The 19,193-nt window shown below is 46.4% G+C and overlaps 1 protein-coding gene across 6 annotated transcripts in view; it reads left to right on the top strand.

The window, feature by feature from the left end:
• PMM (phosphomannomutase) overlaps positions 1-19,193 on the top strand; it is a 49,700-nt gene that overhangs the window by 15,148 nt on the left and 15,359 nt on the right. For all 6 annotated transcript variants that reach the window (XR_015265203.1, XM_086793744.1, XM_086793742.1 and 3 more), the window contains exon 4: positions 13,591-13,657. Coding sequence is in view for 5 of the 6 variants with exons in the window: in XM_086793744.1 (XP_086649870.1) it covers positions 13,591-13,657 (67 nt within the window). In the remaining variant the exon portion in view is untranslated. The remainder of the gene's footprint in view (positions 1-13,590; positions 13,658-19,193) is intronic.

The following is a 19,193-nucleotide window of genomic DNA, read 5'->3' as shown; positions in this document are numbered from 1 at the left end:
CAGTTTTCTTTTCAAGTTCAAAAGGCCTCATTCCAGCGAGAATTCATTCTCTCCTCTTTTGGGATGTGACATGATCTTAGGAATCCAGTGGTTTCGTCAGTATGAACCTATTCCCAATTGGGGGGCAAGACACCTTTATTATCTCTAAAGGTTTTCCTGAGCCTGTCATGATTCGGGGGGATAGGAGCATTCTTGGCGTTCCTATGATTTCTCATCTCCAGGCCCGACGAGCTATGTGCAAGGGAGCAGAAGGAGCATTAATTTATGCTCAGACAGCTTCTATCTCATCAATAACCGCTGTCTCATCATCTTCAGTCCCTCAGTTGGCAGATCTCCTTTCTCATTCAAACATTTTTAAGGATGATCTCCTACCCAGTATCCCATAGTTAGCAGAACCTCCTAGCAAGTTTCCCTCTTGTCTTTCCAAGACTTTCAAGGGCAAGGTAGAACAGCACAGTCAATTCGCAAACATTTGAAACATGTTCCTTATGGACACAGTTTCACAGTCACCACAGACCACCAAGCACTTAAGTGGCTCCCGAGACGATGCCAAGTGCCCAGTGGAGTGCTCAGCACGCTAGACACGGTCAGCTCTTCCACCAGGTTGGAGGAATGATCAAGTACATCCCTGGTCAGCATAACCCAGTAGCAGATGTTCTTAGTAGAAAGACCAGCATCCCAACCAGTCAGGAGTCTACCATTCTCAACATCTCTGGAAAGGACTTAGAAGATCAGTCTGTCGATTCCGCAGAGTTTGGTACTCAACCCAGTTTGGCAATTTTGAGCTTGGCCATCATTCGGTTCACAGAAAGGCATGTAAGTTTGTCAATTCCGCAGAGTTTGGTACTCAACCCAGTTTGGCCCTCAACCAGTAGCAGATGTTCTTAGTAGAAAGACCAGCATCCCAACCAGTCAGGAGTCTACCATTCTCAACATCTCTGGAAAGGACTTAGAAGATCAGTTTGTCGATTCCGCAGAGTTTGGTACTCAACCCAGTTTGGCCCTCAATTTTGAGCCTGGCCATCATTCGGTTCACAGAAAGGCATGTAAGTTTAGACGAGATGTCCACTTCAAGGAAGGGGATTGGGTCTATTTGCGTATCATGAAGCAGAGATTGAAACAAGTGGGCAAACGTTGTCCCAAGCTTTCATTCCATAGTTTTGGCCCTTTTCCAATAGTTAAGAAGATAAGTGATGTCTCAATGAAGTTAAAGTTGCCTGCCAGTTGGACAATGCATGATGTTTTCCATTGTTTCTTGGCTAAAACCATATGTTGGTCCAGAAGTGTTTGATGTTTCAGATGAATAGCAGCCACACGTGGTAGACGAGGCAGAAGTTATTGAGCCTGAGCAGATCCTTCTTCATCGATGGAAGCATGGTTTCGGTCGACGGATTCGTCAGTTCTATACGAATTTCCGAGATCGAGGCACCCATGAAGCCGTATGGCTCGACGAGGAATTCTTCCAGGAGTACCCCCAGTTATTGGCGGACTACTTGGAAGCCATGAACCTGCCGCCAAGCTAATCAGGAGGGAATGTCACATGCACTCTGCACTCAGTGCATGGTGACAAGATGGCTCATCATCAGAAGTGCAACAGTTGTACAGTTTTAGAACCCAATAGGATGATATTTGTCGTACGCCGTGACCCCATTGTACATCCTCAGTCCAGGATAAGTCAGGCACGAGCTACGTAGGTCATTCCTCAGCCTTAGTGGGTGAGTCAGTTAGTCAAGTCCCTTAACCCACTTGGAGAGAATCATTCATGCATGTAGAGTCAGTAGAAGCCTTAGGGTTTGCATCAGAAAGCACTCTGCATCCTGCATAATATGCATACATATGCCTGTGCATCATTTAGAACATCCCCAAAGCCTTAGGGAATTTACTGGGATTTATCTGGTATTTTTCCAATATTTATTAGTATTTATTTAGCATTATTTGCATTATTGGGCATTTATAAATATAAACTGTATTAAATGACCAACCTCCAGTTAGTATAAATAGGCTTGCCTAGAGCCTCTTTTCTCATTCAGTCTTCATTGTGCTAAGAGCTCTCCTCCTCCTTGCTTTCAGCCCAAGACTAATCCAGCCCTAGAGCCCATAAGCTTTCCCTCTCCAGCCCCTTGAGAACCATAGCTTCAGTCAGCCCTAGGCGCCTGCATTCAGCCCTGATTCAGCCTCAGTTCAGGCCAAGATTCAGCACCTCATTCAGCTCAGTTTAACGCCAGATTCAGCCTGCAGATACCTGCGTTTTTGCACAGCCGTACAGCAGCAGTTTTGCGTTTCTGTTCCAGCCGTACAGCAGCAGTTTGCAGCCCTGTTTCTCATGCGTTTCAGTCCACAGCATCCTCTACACTTCAGCGCCCTGAATCTGTTGTTTCCATCAGTGTCCAGCCTTCTATGCATCATCCACACATGCAGCAGTCATCTGGTGAAGGTAACATAGCATTCATAAGTGTTTTCAGCATTCTAACATAGTGTAGAACAGTCCACCTTCTTCTTCTTTGAGCCTCAGGTGTGCAGCCCTTCCTCATGCCCTTGGGAAGAGTGCATAGGCTCGAGATCAAGTCATTGAGGTGTTTCTACAGCAGTGTACAGATCAGCCACTCTCCGATCCTCCGAGATCTTGCGTTTGGCTTATCTACAGTCCAAAGTCATTCTCTCTAAAGAAATAAAGCAAATACTATCTCGTTATCGGGATAGGGGGCCCTTCAGTGGGTAATTCGGGACCCAATCTGGTGTACAGTTCTCATATCTCTCTCTCTCAACTCTTTAAAGTTTGAAGTATTGAAATGGATTGCTAAACTCACGAAACTCAGGATACAGAAGACGGTGTGAGCATATTGTGTGACAGGATCGTCCAATACAAAGACTTCCGCTGCATATCACACTTCTTTGTATAACAGGGTATCACCCATGAAACGGATCTCCTTGGAAGTGCTGATGCTGGTTATGAACCCTGCAAAGTCTTCGACGATGCGGGAACACATTAACAAGCTGCAGGCCCTTCAGCAGGAAGTTCTACAAGCTGGGAAAGAGATATCATCTGAAGACATGGCCATCACTTTGCTGTCCCACTTGCCTGCTCAGTATTCTGCTTTCTATTCCTCGTTGATTACGAGTGGCCGGCTCAGCACCATTACCTGGGAGGAGCTTGTGCCAATGGTCTTGGACCAGGAGGAACGTTTCACGAACCCTCCTCACAACGGAGGTTCGGAGGCCTTAACTGGCCAACGGTCGAAAGGCTGGAACAACAACAAGGGCAAAGGGAAGGCTTCACCGGAGAAGGCTTCTGAGAAGAAGCCTGATTCAGAACGAGAGAAGCTGAAGGCCGAAAGATCCTGTAATGATTGTGGCGAGAAAGGCCACTACTGGAGGAAGTGTCCTAAGCTAATTCCTCAGCCTTAACTGCAAAGACTCCGGCATTTGTGCACTTAGAGATGGTGGACTCCGATGCTTCATTATCTTCGAGCGAGGAGGCAGTTGGCTTCATCGCGAAGGATACCCGGGAATGGATTCTTGACAGTGGTGCTTCCAGGCACCACTGTCAAGGGAATGGATTCTTGACAGTGGTGCTTTCAGGCACATGACTCCATCCCATGACTTCTTTCTGGATCTAAAATGGCAGTCAGGTCGCATCTTTATTGGCGATAACTCCACTATTTCGATACATAGTGAGACCCGGATGGAGATTATTCCCAACGGCAAGGGGGGCAAGCATGCTTCCCGTGTTCTTTATGTCCCTGCTCTGGGTTTTCATCTTCTGTCAGTGCATGAAGTATGCAAGACTGGCTTTCGGGTGGAATTTGAGGAGCATTCAGTTGCTCTAAGGGACCGTGAGACTGGCCAGGTTGTTTGGGAAGGTGGTGTGGAGAATGGTATCTACAAGCTCTCTGCACTCTCCTCGTTGATGACAGGTTCTCAGGTCGGAGATTTGTGGCACTTTCGTTTTGGCCTCTTAAATGTGGATGCATTGAGGCGAGCTTTCCGAGACCAGATGGTGGTTGGCTTGCCAGATGTTGGTAGTAGGCAAGGGCGTTGCAGCTCTTGCATACGTGGTAAGCAGCACACGGAATCCTTTCCGAAGTAGGCTTCAAGGCGGGCGTCGAAACCATTGGAGTTGATTCACACTGACTTGTGTGGACCTCAGCAGACACCATCTTTGGGAGGATCTCTCTACTTTATGCTGCTTGTTGATGATTGTACCAGATTCACGTGGGTCTACTTTCTTTCCCAGAAGGACCAAGCTTTTGCACGGTTCAAGGATTGGCACGTGATGGTGGAGAAAGAGTCTGGATTTCAGGTCAAGACTCTCAGGGCTGATAAAGGAGGTGAATTCTCCTCGATTGTATTTCTCAGATTTTGTGCAGATCATGGCATCAAAAGGGAACTGGCCAATACTGGATCGCCTTCGGAGAATGGAGTTGTCGAACGCAAGAACAGGACTGTGGTGGAGATGGCGAGGACCATGCTGGAGCATCGTGATCTTCCTCGTCCACTTTGGGGAGAGGCTGTGGCAACGGCTGTCCATACCCTCAACCGATCTCCGACGACTTCAGTACCCCATATGACTCCATTTGAGGCATACTTTGGCAGGAAACCTGATGTCTCGCACTTCCGTGTCTTTTGGAGTGACGCGTATGTACATATTCCGAAGAATCAGAGGGGGAAGCTTGACTCCAAGTCCCGCAAGCTTGTATTTGTGGGGTATAACTCTCTTTCCAAGGGATACAGGTTGTATGATCCAAAGAGGAACGAGATTGTTGTTAGCCGGGATGTGGTCTTTGACGAGCATGTTCCAGTGTCCACTGTCGAGGAGCCGCCACTTCTTGGAGATCCAGAGGAGTCTGATGATGATTCCCAGACCATCATTCCAGTTGATCAACCTCAGTCATCACAGGAGGTTGAGCCCGCAGCTGGAGTAGAGCCCCCGCGACCACAGGAGGCTCCACGATCTGTTCGAGTACCTAGGTGGTTGTTAGACACCCTTCTCGGAAGTCAGGTGTCACGGAGCTACCCTCCGAGTGGACCACAGAGGAGGGCCCTCGAAGATCACATAGAGTCCGAGATAAAAGCAATACAGCGGAGCTTCTTCAGGTGAACTATGCTTTGATGTCTCGTATCATGCGGGACAAAGAGCCCACTTCCGTAAAGGAAGCCCTTTCACAGGATACTTGGAGGAAAGCCATGCAGGTGGAACTTGATGCCATCGAGAAGAACCACACTTGGGAGTTGGTACCGAGGCTGTCGAAGCGGTCTTTAAGACCAAATGGGTCTTTAAGACCAAATGGGTCTTTAAGACCAAATGGGTCTTTAAGACCAAATACGCGTCTGATGGGTCGGTGGACAAACACAAAGCCAGACTTGTGGCTAAAGGTTATGCTCAGCGGCGAGGCATCGACTACGAGGATACCTATGCACCGACAGCACGGATGTCCACGATTCGGACCGTTCTTGCCCTTGCTTCTTCTCAGAGGTGGCTCGTGTATCAAATGGATGTAAAATCTGTGTTCCTTAATGGTGACCTGCAAGAGGAGGTGTATGTTGAGCAGCCTCCAGGCTTTATTGTTCCAGGATCTGAAGGGATGGTTTACAGGTTACGTAAGGCCTTGTATGGTCTTAAGCAGGCTCCCAAGGCTTGGAATCAGAAGATTGATTCCTTCTTTATTCGGACTGGATTTCAGAGATCGGTTGCAGATCCGAACCTGTATCTCTTTCGGGAACGCAGCATGGTCACGCTTATCATCCTTTATGTGGATGATCTCATTCTCACTGGCGGTCATGTGGAGCACATTAGAGTGACGAAGGCTGCCTTGTCAAAGGAGTTTGAGATGACCGACTTAGGCTTACTCCACTTCTTTTTGGGATTGGAGATCTGGCAGACCCAGAGGGGTTTTTTCATCTCTCAGCAGAGCTGTATGTTCATGAGTTGCTTGAGGCCTTTGGGATGGAGAACTGCAAGCCTATTACTTCGCAGATGGAGCCGAATACAAAGTTAACCGTTTACTGATCCTTGTGAGCCAGTTGATGCCTCGCAGTACCGGAAGTTGATTGGTTCATTGATCTGGTTGCTGAACACCAGATTGAACTTGAGCTTCTCCGTGGGGCTGTTGAGCTCTTTTATGCAGACGCCATTGAAGACTCATTGGGACGCAGGATTGCGGATCTTGTGGTATCTGCAGAGTACGAAGGATCTGGGACTCTTTTACACAGGAGGGAATGGAGTCAGGCTCCAAGGTTGGAGTGACTCAGATTGGGGAGGAGATCCGGACACGAGGAGATCTACTTCAGGATACAGTTTTACCCTCGGCTCAGGAGCAGTTTCTTGGAGCAGCAAGAGGCAGCCAACTATTGCCCTTTCTTCGACAGAGGCAGAGTATCGAGCTGCTTGTGGTGCTGCTTGTGAGGTTGTGTGGCTGCGGAGGCTGCTAGGCGAGATTGGGTTTCCACAGAAGGAGCCCACAGTCATCCAGTGCGATAACCAGAGTTGTATAGCTATTGCTCGGAACCCGGTCTTCCATGCCCGGACCAAGCATATAGAGATACAGTATCACTTTGTACGTGAGAAGATCTTGGCTGGTGACATCTTGCTACTTTATTGTTCGACGGAGGACAATGCGGCGGACCTCTTCACGAAGTCTCTACCTCAGGCTACGCTCAGGCGGCACTCCAGCTCCCTTGGGTTGGTTTCACAGCCAGGAGCTGAGAGGGGGTGTTAGAAGTCATCTCCTGTCTATATTTATACACCAGGGCCTCTGTTGTGGGTGTGCCCGCCCTGTATAAGGTGTTTTATCATTTTTCCTCACTCCCCGTATTTTTCCCTTATTTTTTCCATTTTTTCCAGTGGTGGGGAGGGATGCCAGAGGTTGGTAGGAGCACTTCAGGGCTGGTCGACTGTCCCATCTGCAGTCCTGTGGCTGGCCGACTGGATGTATGCAGTCGTGGACCTTTTCTTTGCTGGCCGACTGCTCATGCAGTCGTGGAGGCCCTTCAGTGCTGGCCGACTGCTCTCATAGGGGCATGTAAATAGGCTCCATGCTCCCACCACTTCCTCATTCAGTTTTCTGCGGGATCTTGTGTATAGAGAAGAGTTTACACACCTATCTCTCTGTGTTTCTTGTGCTGTCTATTTTCTGCAGTCTACTTGCTCTTGTCTATATGCAACAAAACATGTCAGAAGATAAGGGCAAGCTTCACGGCTCACTGGCAAGCGTCCCCGCTCAGTAAGTGGCACATCATAGCAGGCAGATACACAAATACAAGTCAGACATGCAAAGATGAATGCACGTGCACATGTAATGGACGAAATCTCCCTTTCATGAAATTTGTACAACACATTCTAGTCGGGCACAAATTTGGTGCGACTGAATGTGAAAACCCTAGCCTTCCTATGGAGTAATAGTCCCATAGGCGATACAAACACAGATCCTGCCATGGAGTGACAGTCACATGGACAAGACACCATCCTGGTCATACACAGGCGGCATGATACAAGCTACTGTCCATATGGCACGATCTTGGTCACACACAGGTGACATGAAACTGGTTCCCATCCATTTGACACAAAGTGACTGGCCCTTTCACATGACACCGGCCTGGCCTCAAGTTAACATGGCATAAATCTGACTGCTCTATGGAGTGACAATCCCATAGAAGTGGCACCAGCAATGGAGATGGACCAAATGGGTGGCCAAATGGTGACATTTTCAGTGCAGAATGGTAGCGCCAATTTGATACGTGAGAGTAAGGAAGCAAGTCGATGGGAGAGGTTGGTGGGCTTGAGGTGGACGGGGTCCAGCCCCTATGTTGTCGGAATATGCAGCGGAAATGATAACCAAACTTAGGCCCCGCATTCCAAGCAGACGTCCCTTTTGTCCCCTGTGACTATGGTTACTCTCCTTGGACTGTGCACCTTGATCTAGGACACCATCAGTGTGTAGCCTTGTAAAGCCTGATGCTCTGATACCAATGTCACATGCGGAAGCTTTGGGAGTCTTCTTTCAGTCTTAAACACCTTTCCTGGAACAACGTGATGTGAAACGCAAACAAGAGATGGAGTGAAGAGAGAGAGATAGCTAAGTTTTCAGTATATTCATAATATACAAAAAGGTGTACAAATCTGGCAAGCCATAGGCTGCCCCATAAAAGGTAGAATCCTCTAGTCTAAACCTAGTCTATGACCTAGCACCCCAACAAGGTGAGAGATGCCTCACAATGAGCTATGTGCTGCCTTTTATAGGCTTGGGAAGCACATATGGACTGACCGACCTGCTGTCGGCAAGGTCCCTGGACACATAAAATATCTTTGCTGCAGCCGACATAAGATCAACCCCTTACCTACTGGCTGACAGCCTCTTGGTCCATCCATCTGTCTTCCCTACCAATACTAGTTGTAGAAGCTCTTGAATCTGGTTCTAAATCTGATCTTTATGTGTTGCCCTTCAGGGATTATCATGTACATGTGCATGCACATGATAGTATTGTACCTTTGTTGTGTGTACCTATTTTGCAGCTGCCAATAGTACTTACAGTACTAACTATACCTGTTGCCATGTGTACCAGCTGTACTCTCTTTTGTACCTACTGTACATTTGGTACCTGTATAGTCTTATGTATGGGCTGATTGTCTACAGATGAGGAGGTTCTGCAAATCAGGTTTTATCCATGGATATTATCGGGTTTTATTGTGTTGTGGATGACTACCATGAGGTTATAAATTGCACTTTCTTATAAGGTGAATTTGGGCATGTTCCTGGATTCATCTATGTCACGATTGTGACTAACTCTCTTAATCTCTCCCTAATTACTCCTTAATCCCTCATTAACTGTAAAGACACTTGTGAAGGGTCACACCCTTGCACACAGGTCACATGCCTATTCATTAAAGACACATCTCTTCACGGGGATGTGCCTCCTCAATTGTACCTTTTCGGCCTCTATTTAAGAAAGGCCCCTGTCTCAATGCAATCATTCAGTCTTTTCTTGCAGTGTTTGTCTTATGTTCATTAATCAAGTCTTTAATCATGTTAATTAAGCTATAAAAGCTTTACAGTGGTATCATAGCAAACTTTTTCCCGTCCTGTGACATGCCCAAACCCTAACCCTAACCCTAACTCTAACCCTAAAATTAGTCAGCCCAAACCCTAAGATTGGGTGTAGCAGGTATTGAATGGGAGAATGCCTCATCAAATTCAGCCCCAAACTCCCAAATTTTGTTGATTAATGCCGGGCCAGCCATATGCAGACAGCATGCAACCTGCAAATAAGGGAGCTTACCTCTTCATCTAGTACCCCTTTGTGGAAAGGCACCCCTCCTACCCCTCCATCGAGTAGACACCTCTTCGTGGGTTCGCTCTAGCTGTTTGCCCTTTCATAAGTAAAACGATGAGTAGCTGTTTTTTTTTTTTTTTCATAACACAAACAAAAAAATACGCTAAGGGCCTATGTGTAAACTGCCACGCATACAAAAAAAAACCATATGTGAGCCGCCATCTGTTCATGCCTCTTTTTGCGTGCGCCAGAGCCTGCAGCTGCCTCCTCCTTGTTGACGGCTCCAGCCCACCTTAGCCTTTTGCCTTGAGCGTGCATCTTGCTGTCTACACTCTTTGCTTGGACTAGCCACTCCCCTTTGAAGACTCGCATGTTGGACAACAGCCTTCTCCCTGGTGCTTCTCCTTCAGCAGCAACATCATTTATGGCAACATTTTCTAGGTGTAATTTTCCATCTTCTTGGGCATTAAAATCTCACATAATGTGGTGCATTAGAATATTCGAAAGCCGTCACTTCATTCTTTTGCGTGCTCTCAGGGGCCAATATCACTTTTTACGGGTTTAAGAGCACCTCCCAGATCACGTGGACTCACATTACCCTCTTCTTCGACGGCTTATGGAAAAGGAAACCTATGAATTCAGCTATTTATAGATTACACCCTCACAGTCCATAGTGCCCTCTCCTACTCGTGTTTCTCCACCAGTCTCTGTCCCTATTCCAGTGAGTGTGCCCCCCTCTTTACAGCCCACTTATTACCGTGTTCAGATAGCCACACCAACTTCTCACCTCCGAGAGTTCGATGTGTGGGTGATCCGTGTTCGTTTTTTCGCACAGGATCTGGATCATTACTGTTTTATACTGAGGCGTCATTCTTATCTGGGTGCTATCCTTCCCGAGTGCAGCATCATTTTTCATGAATATTGCACCTATTCTGAGAACGTTTACCCATCTTCGTTCATTGTGCACCCTTCTATACTAAATTATACACCTTTGACACCAGCAGTTGTCCCTACCCCTATACCTTCTTCTCCAGTAGCAGACTCTCGTGCGAGTCCAGTTCTAGAGGATCGTCCTCATTACACTGGATGGTCCATAGCCGCTTCACCAGCATGTAGCCTCTCCTCACTAGATTTACAAATGCCGCACCCTCTAGCCGATGGTTCTTACTAGAGCCTAGCGGCGTCATCAGCAGCAAAAACCCCCAGAGCCTCGTCACCCTGTTCCTCTACATGAGCATCTTCTCTCATGACGGAACCTGTTGACACACCAACTCGTCCAGAATGGCAGCAAGCTTTGCAGCAACTTCAATAGCGGTTCCAACAGCAACTCCTGGAGTCCATGGCATCCTTGGCTTCACATATCTAGCAGCTCCACACGGACCGCCACTGGCACACAAGTTCAGTACCAACAGCAGATGCTTCAGCAACAGTACGAGCAGACGAAGACGTCATTCCTTCCGAGGTAGAAGGCAACGACCTTAAAACTCTGTATCGTCTTTTACAAGCTAGTAAAACAAAGAAATTGGAAATTAAACCCCCTGAATCTTATGGTGGTCAGCGCAATAAGCACATCTTAGACCAATAGCTCTACAAACTGCGGTTATACTTTGAAACCATGACCCTTTCTGATTCCAAAAAGGTGACTTTCGCGGTATCCCTCCTCAAAGACACTGCTTTATTGTGGTGGCAACGACGACAGCACGCCGGAAAATCGGTTACAACGTGGGAAAAATTCGAGCGGGTCCTCTCCGTAAGCAGTTGATACCTGCCAATGCGGATTTCCAAGCCTGTACTCGCTTATGCCATTTGGACCAAAATGGTTCCTTGGCCTCTTATATCTTCCAGTTCACCAACTTGATACTGGAGATTGACTCCTTGTTCCCGGCGGACAAACTCCATGCCTTCGTTGTTGAAGGTCTTAAACCCACACTGCGTGCTGATGTTTAGAAATATACTCCTGTCAATCTGGTCGATGCCATATGTTACGCAGAGTGCGTTACAAACATTAATTCTCGAAATTTGGCCTCTTCCGGTCGAGCTAATGCCTTTGAGAAAGCCAATGGGTCTCGTATGAACCAAGATAGTTGAAGAGAATCTTCTGGCACTTCTACCTCCTGGCCTAATCCCCAATGGAGTAATTCTCAATAGCCTCACCGATCAAAAGGATCGTCCTCTTTTCAGTCACACCTTTTCAAGCAGCTTATGGCCATACTTCCCTTGTTCCTGCCAACTTTGTTCTTCAACATAAAGTGGCTTTAGCAGACCACCTCATTCAAGAGATGCAAGATATTCTGCTACAGACTAAGGATAATATGGTCAGCATACAAGACCAATATCAGCGCACAGCTAATAAGCATCGTCGTCATATTGAATTTCAAGAAGGAGACTTGGTATTATTATATATTGCCTCTCATCGATACAAGACAATGAAATCAGTCTTTCCAATGCTTCGCCCAAGATATTATGGACCCTTTCATATTATTAAGAAGAACTCATCTCTCGGTTATAAGTTGGAATTGCCACCTTCTTGGGATAGAATTCATCCAACTTTCCATATTTCTTGGCTCAAGAAGTTTGTGGATGGTGACTTTCCAGTTTTAGATGTTCTGGATTATGTTCCAGAAATCGAAGATGAACACATACTCTTAATTCGAGAGAAAATTCTTGATGTCAGACAAAAAGAAATACGACATAAGCTCATTACAGAATTTTTGGTTAAATGGAGAGATCTTGATGATTCTGACTCTACTTGGCAAAGTGATAAAGACTTTCAGGAATATCCAAAACTTCTTCGGGAATTCTTTCAAAGACAATCATCTCTTCTTAGGAGTCTTATTTTAAGTGGGAGGGAATGTCACGATTGTGACTAACTCTCTTAATCTCTCCCTAATTATTCCTTAATCTCTCATTAACTGTAAAGACACCTGTGAAGGGTCACACCCTTGCACACGTGTCACTATTAAAGGACATGCCTATTCATTAAAGGCACACTCCTTCACATGGATGTGCCTCTTCAATTGTACCTTTTCGATCTCTATTTAAGAAAGGCCCCTGTCTCAATGCAATCATTCAGTCTTTTCCTGCAGTGTTTGTCTTATGTTCATTAATCAAGTCTTTAATCATGTTAATTAAGCTATTAAAGCTTTACAATATAGTTTATGTCTTTATGCTATATTAGCGGACCACATTGTGAAGTTTTCATCCAAGTTGCAGCCAGTTGGTATTGTGTTAATTCTTTCTATCTTTAGTGGTGCATATGCCCTATCAACTACTTTTTTGTTGTAATAATTCTTTCTATTTGTTATGATCCTTGGTGCTAGGCTTCATTCCTGTATATCTGGAGCTCTGATAGAAACTCAGTACACAGACCTTTGTATGAATGTATGCTGTGTGCGTGCATGGGGGGGGGGTGTGGGAGCATATATTGATACCAAGTTCTACACCCCCTATTGGGCACTGATGACATTAGTGGGGATGTCATAGTATCTAGTCCATACTATGCATGTTGGAGTTGATGGTTTATTGTCTTGTGGATGACTACCATGAGGTTATAAATTGCAGTTCCTTATAAGGTGAATTTTGGCCATGTTCTTGGATTCATCTAGGTATATACAAGTTTATCTACATTGAGTACTTGATGGGGCTGTTTTGTTACAAGTTGGACTGGCATGGTTTTGTGTTGACCTTGCTGTCTGGGCAAGTACATTTTGTTGAAGGCCCGTGTGGATGAGGAAGATCAGTACCCACAAGAGGTTCAAAGTACATGATATTTGGGAATTTCAGAATTTTTGTGGTATATGTTAAAAGCCCCTTTGATTTGGAATCATGGCATTTTGTATGTGGAAAATCTAGCAAGAATCCTAGTGATTGGGTGAGCCCCCAAAACTTGTACCGTTGAGATACACGTTGGTAATAAAGAATTCCGGGGATGTGGGGGGGGGGGGGGGGGGGGGGGGGGCTTGCGTGTGGTGTCCATGCGTACACGTTTCAATTTCAGCATTGTGGATATTTTTCCATAGTTCAGCTTTGTGAATATGGTTAAGTGGCTGTGGCCAATATTATGATGTTTATTATGCAATTATGGTATTAAAGTGTGTCAAAGGCCCTAGTCCCCCGGGTGAGTTCCATTTCATCTAGAGAATATTCTTCTTCCTAGGTAGGGCTTGTTTCTCCTTCCTAGTGAATTTGGCACTTCGTTTTAGAAGCACTAGGATTTTGTTTTGAAACCATGGACCTTGTTTCATATTATATATCTATATCTATATCTAGACTAGATGCTTGGCAAACAAGTGTGGATTATGTAAGTTTTGAAATTTAATTTAGGTAGTTGCGGTTGGTGTTGTTGGTGGTTCTGACCTCTCAAAGATATCCGAGCAGCTTGGCAAGTCTGGTATGATTTATCGTTTACCCCTTTCATCAAAATATCACTGAGCATTTAAAACATGAAAATCTAGAAAAGGACAAAGAAAGAGAGTTTGAAAGCCCGATGGGTTCTGTAGATCCATCCTTGGAGAAAAAATTCAATGCCCAATGTTTTAGATTTGGATCCTCTTCTCACAGGAGCTTCACCTTTGTGTGCAGTTTTGGCAATGATATGGCTTGTTCTTCAGTTGTATTGACATGTGCTTTCTTTTACTTGGCTCTGATTGATGGTTGTACCTTACCTGCATCTGCGTGTGTTGTGCTTGACCATTCTTTGGTGCCCCTCTTTCCATTCTATGACGTAATAAGAGTTACATTACACACAAAAGAGTGAACCATCGCATAATGCTTGCCTTATCCTATGAGTACCGTCTGCTAGAGGTCTTCAATTAATTTAGCAGATGAAACATGAGGTCTGGCTGCTATTTTAGTTGCTAGGGGAAGATGTTTCAAGCCTTGTTGAAAGAAGCAAAAGGAGATGGAAGAGTAGTGCACCTTGAAAAGTAAAGAAGGGCTTGTTCAAGGAGTTGGGCTTGGACCTAATTAGTGCTGAACTTGGAGCTCATATGTTAAACAGCTAAGGGGAGGAAAAAAGAATGAAAGAAAGTTTGATTAACTTCTCCAAAAGACCAAGGGGTCTATGAGACTAGAAGTGCTACATTGTGTCCATTTAGCTAGAAAATCATGCTGAAACCATAATAAAAACCCAACTAGAGCTGAACGAAAAAACCACCATGTGTGTGTGTGTGTGAGAGAGAGAGAGAGAGAGAGAGAGAGAGAGAGTTAGATTAAACATCTAAAGACCCAATGGGTCTATGAGACCACAGTGCTATCCATGGTATGTCTCATCATGGAAAAGAAAAACAAAACAAGAGAGTTATATTAAAGGTATCCAACTCAAAGGGTCTATGGACCAATAAGTGCTACAATAGTTCCCATGAGGTAACTTGATCATGGAAGAGAAACAGAAAATGAAATGACTAGCTACATATACAATTGTGATCATGATCATATGAGGAGAGAAGATAGCCTGCTCAATACAAAGTACAAAAGTAGCCACTTTGCTCATATAAGATAAAAACTACCATGTGTAGAATGATCACTGTGTGAGGGAGAAAAGAAAATGAAATGACTAGCTACATATACAATCGTGATCATGATCATATGAGGAGAGAAGATAGCCTGCTCAATACAAAGTACAAAAGTAGCACTTTGCTCATATAAGATAAAATTCGCTCATATAAGATAAAAACTACCATGTGGAGAATGATCACTGTGTGGGGGAGACTTCTGTGATCTCATATATGCTCTCTATGTCCACCTCCACTGCGGGGGAGGCAGGGGATGGAGGTGGGCTTCTTGTTTCTCCGGAGGATCTCATGGATTTGGAGCTGCTGAATGGATGGTTGCTTGGGGCTTGTGATGCGGGGACGTCTCGTGCTGCAGCTGATGCGCTCTATCCAGGAAGAGTGGTATCTCTGATGCTGCCTGTGTGTGCTCTCTAGTGACCTCAAGGAAGTGTGGTATCTCCAATGCTGCATGTGTGTGCTCTCTAGTCTGCCATCACAGAGCTCCTCAGATCCCATGGGTCATCAAGTTGTTCTCCAGTGCTGCTCTCTTGTGCCACTGAGAAGAAGCTTGCATTGGAGGCTGTGAGGTACCCTTAGTCTGGATCTGCGCTCTTTGAGATGGAGAACTCTATGTTTGTGTAGCTCCATTAGGAAGAGCTTGAGGCACCGCTGGTCCGGGAAGTCCGTGATCGTGGACAATTAACCAAAGCTCTCTTGGAAGAGGCGGTGAAATCTCCCCCGGATCTCATAGTATACTGTACAGCTGCAGATGTACTGCTCTTCTGTCTCGACCTCTAGGCTGTGGAGACTATGTATCCTATCCTCTGTGGCAACGCCTTTCGTTCTCCTAGTTTCCACTTGAAGGTGGTGAGAGGAGACTCGGATCTGCCCAATCGCCGCAATTCAACTCGGATCTACCCAATCGTCGCAATTCGCTTCACACGAGACATATCTATGTAAGTATCCAGGCCTCTAAATGAATCCATCCTCAATAGTCCATAGGAAGAAGTTCTGGTAAAACCTCGTTCCTGCACCCAGAAATCTCAGATTGCAATTACTCTAGTTTGTTGATGTGATCCCGCATGGAAGTGGAATCAGTGGGTGAAAGCTTCAACGTTTGAAGCTCTAGGGAAACTCTCTTCAGGGGTGTCTTCTAGTTGTCGATGCCGGAGAGTTTCTTCCAAGCAACATGTGCATGGGTATCCCATTTGATGTGAGGGTTGAGAGCTCAGAAGGATGAATGACCAGGCACAGGCATTAAGCCGATTCCGTAGAGCAACTTCATGCATAAGGGTATCCTTGTATCCTCATCCTCTATGGTGACCGGGTTAGACCGGAGGACCAAGCAAGTGATGAACTCTAGAAGATCGTATGTCTCCAAGACTGCTTCCACCATGACTTTCTAGACGTCATAGTTTGTGCCATCCAACTTTACATCTGTAGGAAAAGTCGGAAGAGTGGGTATCTGAACTGCTCGGGGTTGAATGAGTGCCATGATGCCCCCTTTGAAAAACACAAGCACCAAAACAGCCCAAGAGCTGCTCTCTACAGTTGTAAGGAGGGTGGGGGGGATAGAAGTGAGTGGAGAGGAAAATAAACGCAAAGAATGGAGATCTGCCCCTCCAGAGATGAAAATGCAGGTGTAAAACACTGTAGGCAGCCATCAGGCTCACGTGAAAACGCGGCGAAAAACAGCACCAATCAGCCTCCACCGCTGAAGCACCGAGTGAGAGATGAGAGAAAAAAGCAAAACGCTCATGCACTAATCCTCAAGAAGAAAGATGGATACAACCAGCCCGTAGGCAAGGAGTGGTCTCCATAGGCAGAGGGCTGAACTTTGCTTGCCAGATGACCAAAAACCAATGATGATAATGAGGGGGAGGGGCAGCATATATATACTCTCCATATGCACTGGCCGACTCACCCATGACTCCTACATGACCTGAAAAATAGGGATAAATGCCATAAAAAGGGTTGGCAGCCCACATCAGAGGCCCATGAAAAATAGGGGGGGTGCTTGAACATGGGAAGGCCACCCGTAGACACCAAAATAGCCACCAACAGGAGATGATACATGCTAACAATTGTCCTCCCTCCGGGGATCTTGGATGACGTGGTCCCGTTTATCTTCCAGCCCGGCTGGTAAAATCGTTGCCATACCGGTGGCTTCACTTGCTCAAAGTCATCATCGCCAACCAACTCCACGTCATTACTGCTGGATGACCTAATGGAATATTAATCTCCGGTGCACACTAAACGGGTGTGCTAAGCAGTGATAGAAAGGTGATGAGTTATGGGCTAGAAAGAATTGAAAGGTTAAAGAAAGCCTTTTAGGGTAGATGAGAAGGGCGTGACAAGGAAAACGTGTATCCGCAAAGGAGAAGGAACAAATCCATCTCGCATGTAGGAGGGAAGAACCTGTGTGCCCCCTTAAAGATGATGCCAACTGCTTTATAAGAGAACTACGGGAATAAAGCAGGGAAAACGTTGTCCCTCTTTTTGTGTTTTAAAACAGCAAAGATTTTATTGTAAAACTTCCAAAGTAGCCTTCTCTTATTGTAAAATTTCCATCTTATTAAAAAAAAAGAAAAAGCAAACTTGCCCCACTTTATCTAAAAACTGCTTGCTTGCTCCTTTTATAGCAAAAAGCTGGTGCCCCTAAAAAAAGCTTGCTTGCTCTTTTCTTGGCCATGTGTTTGATTCTCTCTAGCACCCAAGAGTTGCTCTCAATGCATGCACGCAAGCTGTCCTCTGTGCGTACCCACAAGCCTCTCTTTCTGGCTGTGAATCAGCCCTACCCACAGAGGACAGACCCATGTTACTCCTCCATATGGCCTACACAGGGTTGACCTGTCTGTGCGTGGCTGTGTGTCATGTGCAAGACATGTGCATGCTCATTCCCAGGGCTGATCCTTGAGGGCAACAGAGAAAGAACCAGTTTTGGACTAGACTCAGGAGCTTGTGCTGCTTGTATGGGCAAGGGAGGCTTGTGGAGAGAATCAGGTGGTTGTCGGCCAGCGCATGAAGAGGATCTATTTGACCTGGCCGACAGCAGGTTGGCCAGTCCATATGGCATAGGGAATCCCAAGGCCTATATAAGGCATTGCTTGCTCATTGGTTAGATCATTCAGTCCACTGGGAGCTGAGTCACTAGATTTAGGACTTTTGATGAGTCAAGAACCCTTTTAATGGCAGCCCAAGGCTGGCCAAGACGTGCACCTTTTCTTTCTCTCTCCATTTCTCTTGCTTGTGTTTTGCATCAGGTTGTTCCAGGATGGTGTTTAGGAAATTCTACATCACCTACACTTTCAAATTTTGGAACCGAACATAGTGTACTGGTAATACCCAAATCAGTAGAACCTGAAATACCTTGCCTGCTGGAGAAGCGATGATGGCGGGGAAGTGCAGATGGGTAGGTACGGCGGCTCTCTTGCAAAGGCGGGCTACAGGTACGGCGACAGCAGGAAACTATACAGCTGCGGCTACGAGCTGTAGAGGCGTTGACAGCGCGAGATCCTAGGGGCCCACCTGGAGATTTAGGTGGGAGAGCCCTCACTGGTGAGGCCGCAACGGTCATCGCCACTGGCTCTGAGAAACGATGAATCAAGTGATGAACAGAACTTGTCAGCTGTCTCCTCTCCGGATCAAGGGCTATAGGGGGCTGACGGGAATGCTTTGGAGAGGCGAGAAAGGGGGGGGGGGTATGGAAGAAGAGGAAGGGACAAATGGAGCGACTGCGGGTAGAGTCAGAGGCGAGGGGGAGCGGGGAAGGCGGAGAGGTTGGAGAGGGACGCTGTCCATCGGAGAGGAAGGCTGCTGGGGAAGCCTCCAGACGGAGAGAGGGTGGGGTCAACCGGCACCATTGGGCACTGAGGGCTAGAAGAGGAGTCCGGCGAGGAATTGGCTGCAACATCGAGAGGGGGGGGGGGGGGGGGTTCTCTGGGACTGGAGGGGGCCTGCCGTCTGTGGGCGGGTGCTGTGATATGTCACCATTTGGCCACCCGAATGGTTCACTCTTGCTTTCACACTATGTACATATTGGATTGGTGTCCATGGCTTATGGAATGTGCCTATGCATGTGATTGACACGTGTCATGCTGTATAGTTGGATATGATATTCCGCTGGGACTTGATGTTATCATGCCCGGAATATCTGGAGGACTTGGCTTTCCGCTGGGACTTGTGCCTTTGTGTACATGCCCGGAAACGCCTGGAGGACTTGGCTTTCCGCTGGGACTTGTGCCTTTGTGTACATTCCCGGAAACGCATGAAGGATTGGCTTTCCACTAGGTCTGGTATTGCGTATACTTGCCTGGAAACGCCTGGTCTTATATGGTTTCATGAACGGAAATTGCTCATGCCAATGCTGCATTGCATAGCATCTTTATGTGCTTGCCTGCAAATGAAATTGCATGCTGTTTTCATGCCTGCATG

Source organism: Cibotium barometz, chromosome 60 (genome assembly GCF_041138505.1).
Source record: "Cibotium barometz isolate CiBa-2024 chromosome 60, ASM4113850v1, whole genome shotgun sequence".
Classification (NCBI taxonomy): Eukaryota; Viridiplantae; Streptophyta; class Polypodiopsida; order Cyatheales; family Cibotiaceae; genus Cibotium; species Cibotium barometz.
The sequence above is the reverse complement of the archived record's forward strand: the minus strand, read 5'-3'. Positions and strand labels throughout refer to the sequence as shown.